This window comes from Osmerus eperlanus, chromosome 2 (genome assembly GCF_963692335.1).
Source record: "Osmerus eperlanus chromosome 2, fOsmEpe2.1, whole genome shotgun sequence".
NCBI lineage: Eukaryota > Metazoa > Chordata > Actinopteri > Osmeriformes > Osmeridae > Osmerus > Osmerus eperlanus.
The window spans coordinates 18937613-18951039 of NC_085019.1; the positions used below are offsets into that span (position 1 = coordinate 18937613).

The 13427-nt window shown below is 41.9% G+C and overlaps 1 protein-coding gene across 1 annotated transcript; it reads right to left on the minus strand.

The window, feature by feature from the left end:
* Window positions 1–327: 327 nt before the first annotated feature.
* rnf25 (ring finger protein 25) lies at window positions 328–12975 on the minus strand. Its single transcript, XM_062479476.1, has 10 exons — window positions 12830–12975; window positions 12123–12194; window positions 9634–9730; window positions 9064–9131; window positions 8756–8825; window positions 7966–8037; window positions 7583–7726; window positions 6511–6600; window positions 6171–6308; window positions 328–1180 (listed from the first exon to the last, which is right to left on the minus strand). The coding sequence occupies exons 1-10, from the start codon at window positions 12844–12846 to the stop codon at window positions 422–424; spliced, it is 1527 nt and encodes a 508-aa protein (XP_062335460.1). The 5' UTR covers window positions 12847–12975; the 3' UTR covers window positions 328–421.
* Window positions 12976–13427: the final 452 nt, after the last annotated feature.

Consider the following 13427-nt stretch of genomic DNA (forward strand, 5'->3'; position numbering starts at 1 on the left):
AAGATATTAGGCTCACAGAAAAGGGAAAGGCAGAAAAGAGCATAGAAAAAAAGAAACAAAAAGGAAATTAACTTCAATTAAACCAACCCTGTCGATGTATACTTCACTACCTTGTCACAATATTTACCTGAGAGCTTAAAAGAAAAGGCACAAATGTTTGTTGATTAACCAAAGGTTTACTTAAATGATATACTGATGTTTCAAATACCACATCATAATATTTGCAATATCTGGCACAAAGTCATTGTCTATCCTTAAGGTGTACATGAAAGTTATGAATAAGCAATAAAACAGTGATGCAATGGAATGAAGGACTTGACAGTGAACTTCATTGTTGAAGTATAACTTTATACACAAGCTGATTATTGAGGTTAGTATACATATGTTCGTAGGTCCTTAGGGTTAGGGTTACAGCTCTTTGTCATAGCACCCCTTTACTCCCCACTTCGCCCTCCATCACTTTCTGATAAAAGACTCTCTCGTTTCCTTGGCGAGCCCTACCTTCTCTACTACGAGGACTGTTGACTCTGCCCCTACTCCTCTCCCCTCGCCCAGCCCAGGGGTGGTGGTACAGGCCCTCCGGGGCATCCCATTGGTCAGTTCCTCTGCAACGCCTCTCCTGCCATTGGCCAGGCTGTTGACCCGAACGAAGCCCCCATCTCTTCCCACGTCCCCTCTCAGAGTTTTGAGCACCTCTTTGGCCATCGGTTTTCGAATCATCTAGGCTTAATTTGGTGCTGGAATGTCCAGAACCAGATTCCAGAACTCCTTGTTGGCTTAGGACTACGTAGCCCTCCCCTTCTGCCTTCACTGGTTGGGTTAGCTGTGAGTTTCCTGGTTTCTGATGGCTTGGGCTACCCTGAAGCTTTACTTTTGTTGGTGCATCAGAACAATAGGCAGGAGAATTGTGGAAGTGGTCATGTTTCACTGATGACAGAGTGAGTTTTTCCAGGTGCTCCGTGGGAGGAGTAGGTATCCAATGATGAGGCCTCCCCCCTCCTACTCTCCTGAACCCTTTAGATTGACCCTGTCGCCTGTGACCTGGACCGCTCCTGCGATGTGATTGGCCAGAGTGCTGCTGATCTTGAGTGGCACTTATTTGATTTGGAAAAGCAGCAAGATGGGAGGGCAGAGATTGGCTCAGGGTGACATCAACTTCAGTGCTATCACTTCTATCAGGCTGTAAAAGACAAAAAAGGGATGTGGGAGAAGGATTTCCTATGTTAATCACAATCTGTAGATCAGGTATTGCTATTATTAATTCTTATACCATGGTCTGGGTGAATACTCGATTCTGATTGGCTGCAGGGATGTCCATTATTGGGTGATAATGGACACCTACTACGTAATTGCAGCAAAACTGTATTTTCACCGTTCTAAATTATTCCGCTGCCTACATAGTATATGAGCCTGTACAAAGTGTCTGAAATAAGTAACCATAACAACAGGGACGGAGTCAAAGCCTCCATTTACAATTTTGAAAGACTTTAACAAGCTAACTTGTATTTACAACAATGAGTGACTTCAATATTTATTTTAACCTATTTGAAAAATGTTACTTTTCTGAATGTAGTGTGTCAGTGTCACGTAACCGCTCATCTCACATCCCATTCACTATTCACCTCGCTAGTCAATCTACTGCAGACAGGCTGCGGCCAACACGACAGTAGCTGCAACTCTACACATGGCCGATTATTTTCTTCTTAAAAATCTTGATTTTATTTGGGGACAATGACACGGCTCGATAGCTGTCTAGTCGTTAAACATACTGTCAAATTATAATTAATTAAAACAGAGATTCAAATTTTCGGTCCTAAAAAATACAGAAATAATTTATCCAATCTGACCTTAGACTTAGATGGTGGCAAAGTCTCTCAAAGCCAGCTGGTAAAAAATCTAGGAGTCACAATGGACCCAGACCTTTCGTTTGAGTACCATATTAAGCAAATTACCAGAACTGCATTTTCCATCCACGTAACATAGCCAAAATACGAAAATTCCTCTCAAAGGATAATGCTGAAAAACTAATACATGCATTTGTTACATCCTGACTGGACTACTGCAATGTGTTGTTCTCTGGCCTCCCAATTACCTACTTAACCCTTGTGTTATCTTCGGGTCATTCGGACCCATCAGTCATTGTGACCCACCATCGTATTGCGACAACTTTACCGCATACAAAAACAAAGTGAAGCATTTTCTTTTAACCGTTGGGCTGTCTCAGACCCCCCACATTGCAAAGGTTAAAAGAAAATCATTTTTATTTGTTTTTGTATTGGGTAAAATTGGGTAAACATAACAATGGTTCGTTATGAACCTTTGGGTCATGTGACCCGAAGGCAGCACAAGGGTTAAAAAATTTACAGCGGGTGCAAAACGCTGCTGCTAGACTATTGACTAGAACCAGAAAGTTCGATCACATAACATCTACTCTCGTCTCTTTACACTGGCTCCCTATCCAAGCCAGAGATGATTTCAAAGTTCTATCAGGGCTCTAGAGTGCGACCAAAATGTGTACGGGTGCGACTAAATTTTTTCATAGGTCGCACCGGTGCACCTAACCTCCTCGCATCCGCTGTCTCTCCACAAACGAAGCGTTTGTTATCCTAAAACGGAACTGACACTCATGGTTGGATCATATCGTGGTCTAAACCAATCAGAGACAGAGATGGGGCGGGTCTTTGCCTCTGATTGGCTGTGGTCCAGATATTCCTGTAGCTCCGTGCTGTGTGATTGAAATTACGACCTGAGCACCAGAGAGTCAGTTTAGCAGACCTGGGCATTGTATGGCCCGCGGGCCATAACCGGCCACAGGCTGTCTCAATCCGGCCCGCGTGAGGTAAATAAAAAAATAAATAAATGTGTTGAGCGGTAGTAAATATGTAGTCCTGAAAGACTACAGTGATCAGGCGATTTACATATGTGCGCTTGCGCAACCTCACCGACAGAAGAGTTAGCTGTTGGTTAGCCCTCGAAAATGAAAAACTTTGCCACTGATTAACTTTTAACAAGACATGGACTTCTAAGTATCTGTTTACTGAGGTCAAAGTGAAAGCTGTGAAGAAAAAAAACTAACGCGGACATAATAAGAACTTGACTGATTCAGTGGGCGCGGGCTGATGGTTTGCTAGTTGAACTGCAGACCCTGATCATTACCTGTCAGCTGTCCTTCGCATATCCACCTCAGACATTCAGACAGATTTCGATGCACTTGTTCAAGCCCACTGGATTTCTCTCACAGAACAAAATGAACTGAAAAAACGTATTGCTTTTTGTATAAAGTTGATCAATTCCACATCTTTAACATACTGCAAAACAACTTTTCAGTGTTTGTGAAGATTAACTGGTTACAAATAAAATTAAACACTGATGTTGTTGTTTATACTGTTTATTACTTCTATAATCTTTCCTATTTGACCTACACCAAAATCTAAAATATTTATATAAATATTTACAGAATATCCTTATTCTTCTGATAACCAGTAGCAGCTAATCAAAATATATACTTTACTGCTTTTTACAATGGGAGAAAATGAATAGTGAGCAAATTGATGAGGCCCTCCAACTCATTTCAGGTTTCTCATGTGGCCCCTTGTAAAAATGAATTGCGGACCCGAGTTACGAAGCTGGGCCATGGAGCTAACCCATGGAGCTAGGATTTTGATGCTAGGGAGAGTGTGGCAAGATGATTTAGCCAAGGCCATAGGGCAAGAAGGCCAAATTACAGGTGTTGGCCATCTGAAGGGCATGCGACAGCAAGGTGGGACCCGCTATAAGACTTTGAGCCATGAAATGTTAGGTCTCAGTTCAGGGAAGCACTTTTAAACAGTAGCACTTTCTATTTTGAAATGTTTTATTTTGCTTAAAATGTTTTAGTTTGGTAGCTCAGTGAAGCACTTAAAAGATTTTTATATATATGATTGTGTTTCAAATAAAAAATATATTTACCTACACCTTATTCTTGTTTAAGATCATTTAGATAATATATATGAATGTATATGGAGCCTGATAAAAAGGTGACCTTGAAATTGTGGCGACGCAAGGAAAAATTTGGGTGCACCCAAATTTTGTGCTGGTGCACCTAAATAAAAAAGTTAGGCGCACCAGTGCAACCAAGGCAACAAGTTAGTCTGGAGCCCTGTCTATTACTAACCTACAAATCTCTGCATGGATTGGCACCACCTTACCTCTCTGGCCTCCTTGCACCCTATCACCCCGCAAGGACACTTAGATCTCAAGATGCCGGCTATCTGGTGGTTCCCAAAATTAAGAAAAAAAAACTGCTGGAGGCAGGGCATTCTCATATAGAGCACCTTTTCTCTGGAACAAATTACCTGTCTCAATTAAGGAGGCTGATACTGTTTCGACATTCAAAATTTGGTTAAAAACATTCTTGTTAGTCAATTCTATGACTGTTAAATGTAAGTGTGTCTATGTACTTTCTATGTAAACTTGGGGGGTGTGTTTGTTTGTGTGTATCACATGTAACTTTTACATGTAACATCTAGATTTGACAAATAAAGTAAACCTGTTACTGTATATTGTTATAGTTTCCGTTATTAGTTGGTGACAACGGGGGACGGAACATTCTCACCCTTATTATATAAATATAACTTATTTTAGAGTTCTCTCCCCTGGAACAGAGTTCATGTTCCAACCGAGGGGGGCTGGCGCTGTCTTAGTGTCTAGGGCTGCATCAAATACCCTTTTTTGCTCTGCTAAATTGCTGCACTAGTCCACACTTGACCGGTGGGGATCTCATTCTAAATATGACTGTAACTGTTAGCTGCTCCTGGCATTCTCTAATCCCTGCTCTCCCCTCTCTGTCCCCCCCCCCCCCCACACATCCCTTGTGGTGTGGGGGGTTTGAGCTGTCAGCACCTGCCTGGTCGTCGGTCTGCCAACGCTGGACCTGGTCGCCAACCGGAAACCAGTCTCCATGACGGGCAACAGCGAGTTTCCCGGTCCCTTCATACATCTACCAAGTCGAACAATGGATTTTGGTGTTTCAAAACCCATTGACACTTCCCTGCTGTATGACTATGTTAAGCCTGTGCTCTGCTCCTCTCTTTCACCAACCGTCTCTGGAGGAGGGGATCCCTCACTGAATTGCTCCTCCCAAGGTTTCTTCCATTTTTTCTCCTGTAGTGAGTTTTTCTGGGAGTTTTTCCTTGTCTTCCCTGAGGGTTTAGGTTGGTTGAGGGGCAGTCTATGGGCGTATGTGAAGCCCTCTGTGACATGCTTGGGTGTAAAAAGAGCTATACAAATAAATGTTGAATGTTGAATAATTACTGTTTGGAGAAAATGTCAAACTTTGATGCGGTCATCTCACATCCATTTGCTATTCAACTCGCTCCACAGGCTGCGGCCGTAGTGTAGCCTAGTACTAGTATGGCCGATACTTTGTTCGTGAAAATCTTGTTATTGATTTTGGGACAGTGACATGGCTGGTTAGCTAGCAAATCTTATTGTCAAACATACTGTAAAATTATATTTACTGTTTGTCAACCGTACACAATGTTATTGCCTCTGAATCTTGCTAGCATAACGTTAGCTTTCGGGCTAATAGCTCAGCCAAGGGAAAGCCGGTGTTGGTTCTATGAGCTGAGCGGACTATAAAATATCAGAGTTGGCTAACGTTAAATTTCTTTTGCAAAACGTCTGAAAACATAAATTAATGTTAATTTAAAAATGATTGGCAAGTGACCATGGTATAAGCGGGATAAAGCCCTTCGGACGGTTGCTTCCGCAGAGGCCATTATCAGGTGATATTGGACACCTCGTCGGGCATTATCCCTTACATATAACTCTGTTCCTGCTGTAACTTGTATTGTGTACTGATTACAGTCATGTGTCTGAGTGTTGGCTGCATGTTATCTTTGTTTTGTTTTCACAAAATTGTGCACACTGACCTTCATGCCTCAGTGAGTGACTATAACTACCATTGCGTATCTGAACTGGTTATTATTCTCGTCAATGTGCGAGTTACTCTCTTTCCAATTAGCTGGTTGTCTAATATTTATAAACCCAGAACCTGAACTTAGTCACACCGTTCTATTGAAGATGGACAACAGTTTTGTCCTCAGGTGATAAGATAAGACTTCAGTTTTACTCACAAGAAACTTCAAGTTTACTTACAAAAGAGACGTCATAAGCATCTGTGTCCCTACCTCATTAATATGTATGAGGAAGCGGTTAGACTCGGCCTCCGGGTCAATAATGCCACCCTTGGCCTTCTGTCGCTCCAAAAGCGTCTGATATTCCCGCCACTTCTTCCGAAACTCCGCTCCAAGCATTGCTCCCTCCATCTGATTTCAAGACATCCAGTCAACAAGCTTGAATTTGAACAACTAGCTCATCAAAATAGCTGAATGCTGTGATTATTGTTGCTTAGGCAGTGTGTTTGAGTTCAAGATACAGATTTTAAGACTTTCTGCCAACATACATTTGCAAAAAAGGACAATGAATCTGCAAAGACAGACAACAGTACAAGTGTAATTCATGGTTCACCTTTGGAAAGCATGGGGCAGGGGACATCAGAAGTTGGTCAACATCATAAGTGAAAGGCTCTCTACACACTGGGCAAACAACTGTTAGCTCCTACAAGAGGCAAAAAAAACAGGAAGGGAGAACGCTCAATTTCACGTAACTGCTATAAGACAACTTCCACTAGGCCGGATCTTTCAAATGTAATCCATGCTTGGCCTACTACTGTAGTTCACAAAGTGGAGGGTGGAAGATGCTTTTGCTCGAACTGCTCCCACTTCTATTTAATCACAACAGGTGCAGGTCTGAGACTGTGCATCAAACTATTTATATAATATTTACAACATTGGCTTTCAGCTTACATTAGAAAATTAGAGATAATTGATTTTTCATGAGCTAAAAGTAAAAAATTAAATAAAAAAACAATCCTCTCGTGAAGCATTGTGCGGCAAAACGGTGTCAACATTCTTGCCAGAATGTATAATGAGCTCTTACAAGCAGTAGAAACGCAAATGACAGGGGCAACACATACAGTTTATGAAGACTTGATTCTTTGTATTTCTTTGAGCTGAATGCTTTTCATTTGTCCTTTTGAATAATAATTCTGCATAGCTGCCCTTGTTTCTAGCGTAAAACAACTTTCTTTATTTGAATATTTGTCTTTTGTATCAAGGTTGGAAATAAGCACCATGGAAAGCGTACAAGTACTCCGCATTGTACAGCCACGCGGTAGGCCTATATTTCATCAATGTCGTTAATGTGTCTATTATGCACCCCCCCCCCCCACTACCCCGTGTTTAGAATACATTCCCGCAGCCAATGGAAATCTGTGAACTTTGTACTTTGTGTTTCGTAATATGTTTAATCACTATGAAAATTACAGTTGCCTACTGTTAGTAATTTTGCTTTGTTATTTCAGCACGTTTGACAACAAACAACAAAGGTTAACAACAAACATGGCTAACAACATTTCAACAACAAAGGTTGTTTCGACAGCAAGAAAGACTGGAACTAAATTGAACATCGCACTAATTTTGTGATTGGTTGTTTTGGAGGAGTGGAACCGGGCCTAAGACAGGATATCTTGTTGACTCACCTCGTCCAACTTCTCCCTGGATTTATCTTCCTCCAGCTCCTTCTCCCGCTCTCGGAGCTCGTTCTCAGAGTAGGTGATGTAGCGGCCCAAGCAATAGGAGTGAAAATAGTGGTAACAGCTTGTCTTAGTGAACGCTTCCCCTTCCTGGTCAAACAAACCAGCAAGCATACACACCAACCACGGGTATATATTTTTGTTCGTCAACTTTTGGTAAAAGCTGCTTGTAGGAATTCCCAGAAAGATGAAGATCAGCCCATTAGGGAGGGAACATATTTGACATGCATTTATTTTACTTGCTCATACAGTTAAAATCCAGTGTTAAAAGTGAAGATGTCAAACTAACTGGCTTGATGACTACAATTAAGATGGATACATCAACTTACCTTAAATCCATAAAGACAAATGACGCAATTCCCATGGGGAATATTGCTCTCAGTCAGAATCTCTTTGGCTTTCTGAGATACAGAAAATTAAGGGAGCAAATCGTCAAAGTACTTCAGGGCTGCCAACTCTCACGCATTAGCCGTGAGACATGCATTTCAACCATTTCACACACTCTCACGCCACACCTTGTATATCTCATGCTGAAAAGGCAACGCCAACCAAGTAGCCCTGCTAACGTTATAAACAGTAACGGACGAGGCGCAGGTTCACGGAGTGAAGCAACATAGACGCGCCCTGAAAAATCCCCTGGGGGGAGGGGTGCTTTGCAGGAAAATTGTGGTTGGCCCCACCAAATACCAAATCTCACTCCAATGTTTTGGCAAAGTTGGCAGCCCTGGTACTTGATCTGAAACTAAGCATACTAGTCTTCACAAAGGTAGTATGCAGGATAATGACACAAATTATAGCCCCTTTTATACAAATCCCACAATATTGCAGGAAAGAAGACCAGTCATTATGCCAGCTTTGCTTGTTTAGACTGAACCAAACAAAGCCATCATAATGCTGCCTCGTGTGTGCTTCTATTGCACGCCAGCGTTCCGTAGTCCTGCAATGCCGGCTGTCCCTTTTACACAGATGTCGATTCAGCTCTGTGACTACCTCTGCTGCCACCTTATTGCTGGTACAACAATGACCCCCCATTCCATGTATGTACTTTTTACAAAGAACAGCAAGGTGGCATAAAGCCACAACATCACCAGCTTTAAGAGGCTGTGTAAAATAACTCACCTCAATAAGCTGGTACAACACAGGTGAACCCAGACAAGACTCTGCCTCTGTTTGCAGACAATTTTGCACACTGAGAGAGAAAGGGAGGGAGGGCAGGAAATGAATGAAATTACAGGACATACAGATAGGAAAGCTAAGAGCAAATAGAGTCGTTGCTCAGCATTACAATTTCAATCTACAATACAGTAAACAATTTTATTGACAGATGTCAAATTGTAAATTGTGCATACTAGACTAAAACTGAATTTTATATTATTAAAATTCACTTAACCAAAAGCAAAATATTCCAAAAGATTCGACCTAGTTACCTTCTCAGCTTGTCATCGGAAAGCCCCCTGGGGTAATGTATGGATATGCACGGAGGAGAAGATGGGTACTGACAGGACAAGAAATACATCAGCCTAGAACATTTGGATGGTTCACACTTGGCAAGGGGCTGTGGTATTACAGTGTGGTATGAGCAAGCAACATTATCAACCACCAGGGTAGTGATATGAAATGTGTTCTTGTTATAACCTGATGGGGCTGGCATAACACTAAATCCCAGTTTCCCAGACATGGATTAAGCCTAATCCTAGAACTAAAAACATTTTCAATGGAGATCTTCACTGAATTTTTCTCTTACTTTAGGACTAGGCTTAATCCAAGACTGGGAAACTGGGACTAAGACTTATGCTGTGAATACTGTTCCAGAATGTGGCACAGTGCACACTGTCTTATCCAAAATAAGCATGAGTTAACACAAAACAAAGTACTGTATGACAATATTGTACAGTTCTCATATCTGTAAAGACCACAACCTAGGAAGGGCCAATATCAGCTTCATGTAAGAAAATGGAACTCATTATGTTTTTTGTGATGGAGTCATATGGGAATACCTGAGAGTCTAAACTCAAAGTTAGGGTGAGTCGGACAAACTGAGAGAGGGAGTCTTCAGCCGTGGAAGGGTATAACACCAAGCTCACCTCCCATCCCCTGCAGATAGGTTAAAGGGACAATGTCAGTATGCACATAATGTCACACACTCAAACTCAGTCCACTATCAGTTATATCATAAGAAATGTGAACATTGAACAATTATGCACTGTATCTTTTGTTCTAAAATAATGCAAGTTGTGTGACTGACTTGTCAAAGTTACCAAATGCCCACGCTGGTAATCAAACTTAAGGAAAGATAATCAATTCACAAATTAATGTGAAGCATTATTAAAGTCCCCCAACAATTATGCTTAATATTTTCTTTAAAATGGTTCCCACATAAAAAGTATTTATACACTCTGAAAAGTGTCTAGAAGCACATCTACGCTTTCTTTCTCATTGAAATATTCTGGATTCTATGAATATGCAAATATCCCAGTTCACGTACATGGCCCACAACCACTGCTTGCTCTACATGTACATGTAGTCATTTAGCCAAGTGTTTCCCAACCGGGGTGCCGCGGCACCCTGGGATGCCGTCTGATGAGAGCAGGGGTGCCGTGTAAAAGTCCTTCAACCAGTAGCGGACTGGCCATCGAGAGCACAGGGAGAATTCCCGGTGGTGTGAGACACGTCTGGGCCGGAGGGCTGCTTGCCTTATAATTTTTTTAACTACTAATAAAATGTCGGCAGAAGATTGAGCGACACAGTTGGCCGTCCCCCATTTCCCCAAGGCCGGTTGGTCTATTCCAAATGAACGTCTGTGCAGCCATTACTCCGCCCCCTTTGTCTCGTTTACACTCGACAGTGACACAGATCGAAAGCTAGCTAATAGAGACTATATAACGATCGAAAACCAGGCTAATAAACGTAAGGGGCTGAAAAATAAGAGACAAAAAGACATCATCTTCACAAGACAACGTTTTACCAATTGAAAAACGGCTATGTTTATTTTACATAAAGCTCAAACTATTTTGCGCTCAAATAAAGGCCAAAAAAATTCGCTCACGCACCGTGCACGCTCGCAAGAACTGTGAAACTCCCTAACTTGCATTACATCAAACACAGAATGTGGATGCATTGGCAGGGCAGCTGTGGTGGCGTATACGGGGGCCGGTTCTGGTGGGCTGGTGGTCTGGATAAAAGTCCAGAGACTTTTAACCCTTTACTCCCAGTCCGTCCCTGCCTTCAACGAATTTTCCTTGTAGCTGGATGAGTCGACTGACATTAGTGGGCACGCACGCTCAGCTACTGGCAAATGTTCGATTCGTAGATGGCGACAGCATTCGAGAAACCTTTTTATTTTGTAAATCAATGCCTGACAAAACAACGGGAGAAGAAATATATTGTGTGACAACAGAGTATGTTGAACAGTGGGGGTTGAATTGGAAGGACTGTCACAGTTTATGTACTGATGGGGCCGCTGCCATGACGGGGAGTACGAAGGGCTTCATTAGCAGAGTCAGAGCGCAAAACCCACATGTGAATGCCACTCACTGCTTTTTACATAGGGAGGCACTGGTAGCAAATAGAAGAGCCGTCTATTTTCGATTTTATGCGAGGAAATGGGAGCGGAACATCAGAGCTTGTTATCACATACGGCCGTTCGATGGCTATCACGCAGCAAGGTTTTGGCACGACTAAGAACTGAGGGAAGAGTTAAAAACGTTCCTCAATCAGGAGAATTCGGATATGTAGAGTGAAATCCTTTTCATGTTTTTTTTTTTTGGGGGGGGGGGGTGCCACAAAATTTGGAAACTTTTCTAAGGGTGCCATGACTGAAAAAAGGTTGGGAAACACTGATTTAGCAGACGCTCTTATCCAGAGCGACTTACAGTAAGTACAGGGACATTCCCCCCGAGGCAAGTAGGGTGAAGTGCCTTGCCCAAGGACACAACATAATTTTTGCACAGCCAGGAATCGAACCGGCAACTTTCTGATTAGTAGCCCGATTCCCTAACCGCTCAGCCATCTGAGTCCCTGCTCTAAATTGATTAGTGAAAGAGCAGTGCGCATTAAGATGGCTAGCAATGGTATTGTATATTACCTTGGTTTAATGAATGCTCTTTACAAGTATGTCAATAGGCAATGGCGGTTTTAGCTTGTAAAAATATTATTTTTAACGATTTTTCACAAAACAGAAAGCAATGCAACAACATGTCTCCACAACTGTAGCACTATATTCACAGTATTATGAATGAATTGTGTTTATTTCGGTAGCAATTCATACCTGCGTGAAGTTGGCCCCACCCATCTCAAAACATCGTCAAAAAAGTCTCAATCGTTTGTGCTCCGTTTGTGCTGCCCCCCCGAATGAACCCAAAATAGTCTCAATCGTTTGTGCCGTTACAACTTTGGTTTGTGCTGCAGCGGTATTTTTCAATGTATTTTATGTTGAATGTCTGCACATCCTGTACTAATATCCTGTTAGTACAGGATATTTACTCACCCGTCATCTCTCTTGATAACCTGCAGTTCTTCCAGGTAAATTGACTGAAGCACCTCAATTTCAGACAACACGCTGTAAAGATGTCACCGTTTGTTATCCGTAGTGCTAGATTTACTGACAGACTGAATATAAATGCTTTCACAGTACACATTAATTGATGGGTACCTTGAGAGTTGACATACTAGAATTGACAGACAGAAGCGAAGTACAAAGTGGGTGTGACTACAGTAACTTACATGCATGCATGACCGTGGGGTCAGCATAGATTAATCGTTTACTAGGACAATCACTACAGTATAGTACTAACCAAGCTTGCATTATTTTTTAAGAATTTGTAGCGAACAATTTTGTTATTTTGCTTAGACTAGCTAACCTGCTATACATGTCAAACTTGATCACGTAGGCTACATACACGTACAAACACAAACAGTACCTAGCTAGCGACATCTTAAATCACTGACCAGCAATACGTGGTCAGATTGTTACAAGATATAGTCTAGCTAGCTGTAGGATATTTATGGTTACTCGTTAGCGTTAGCAAATGTGACCATCTACTTAGAGCTAGCTAGCAAACAATCTTAAATTGTCGCAGACGTTTTAACGTCAGAAAACATGTATCTAATCATATACTTATTGGGTGAATCACTTGCGCGTTTTCCTTAATATATGTAATGTCAATAAACACACACTAAGATCAGCAAACTCACTCGCTCTTTGCAGCCATTTTCGTTGTTGCATTACGCTAGCCAATTGCGACCTACGTACCGTCGCTGGTTCCATAAACCGGCTGGGGACATATTTAACTGAGACACCTCGAAGTAGGCCCTAGATCAGACCCCCATAGATATATCTATGCCATAGAGTTATTAGGTGCGTTCGACATGGACTGCGTCTGCATTATAGAAGATTTCTGTTACCAAAATAACTATTGAGCTTTCTTTGCCTGGCGAGAACAACGACGGAGCTAGGTGTTCATGTTAAAAGTTTATTTAATCCGATACAATGCGTTGGAAATCATACTCAAATCACAAGAAAAAAAGCAACATATGTGATGAGTTCCATCTAGAATAGCCCTATATTTAGCCCTATAGACTATTTCTAACAACCAAGTGAAAGGAATACTATACAATGACAGCATACATTTACGTAAAGTTTGCATCATGTCTCTGATTCTTATCGGACTTGTACCCCATTCTGCCACTGCAATGCCTTAGCTCACACGCTCGCAACCATATAAATCTATGCTCGCCACTGGCTGTCGCAAAGTATGACGTGTACAGCTAGTTGCAAGCGTGCACGAGGTCT

Bases quoted from the DNA above. Each gene is read 5' to 3' on its own strand.
- rnf25 (XM_062479476.1), bottom strand. The intron at 9,132-9,633 runs GTATTCCCATAT...TTGTCCTGTCAG, and splicing joins CTTTGAGTTTAGACTCTCAG to TACCCATCTTCTCCTCCGTG. The intron at 6,601-7,582 runs GTGAGTCAACAA...TGCCTCTTGTAG, and splicing joins CCAGGGAGAAGTTGGACGAG to GAGCTAACAGTTGTTTGCCC.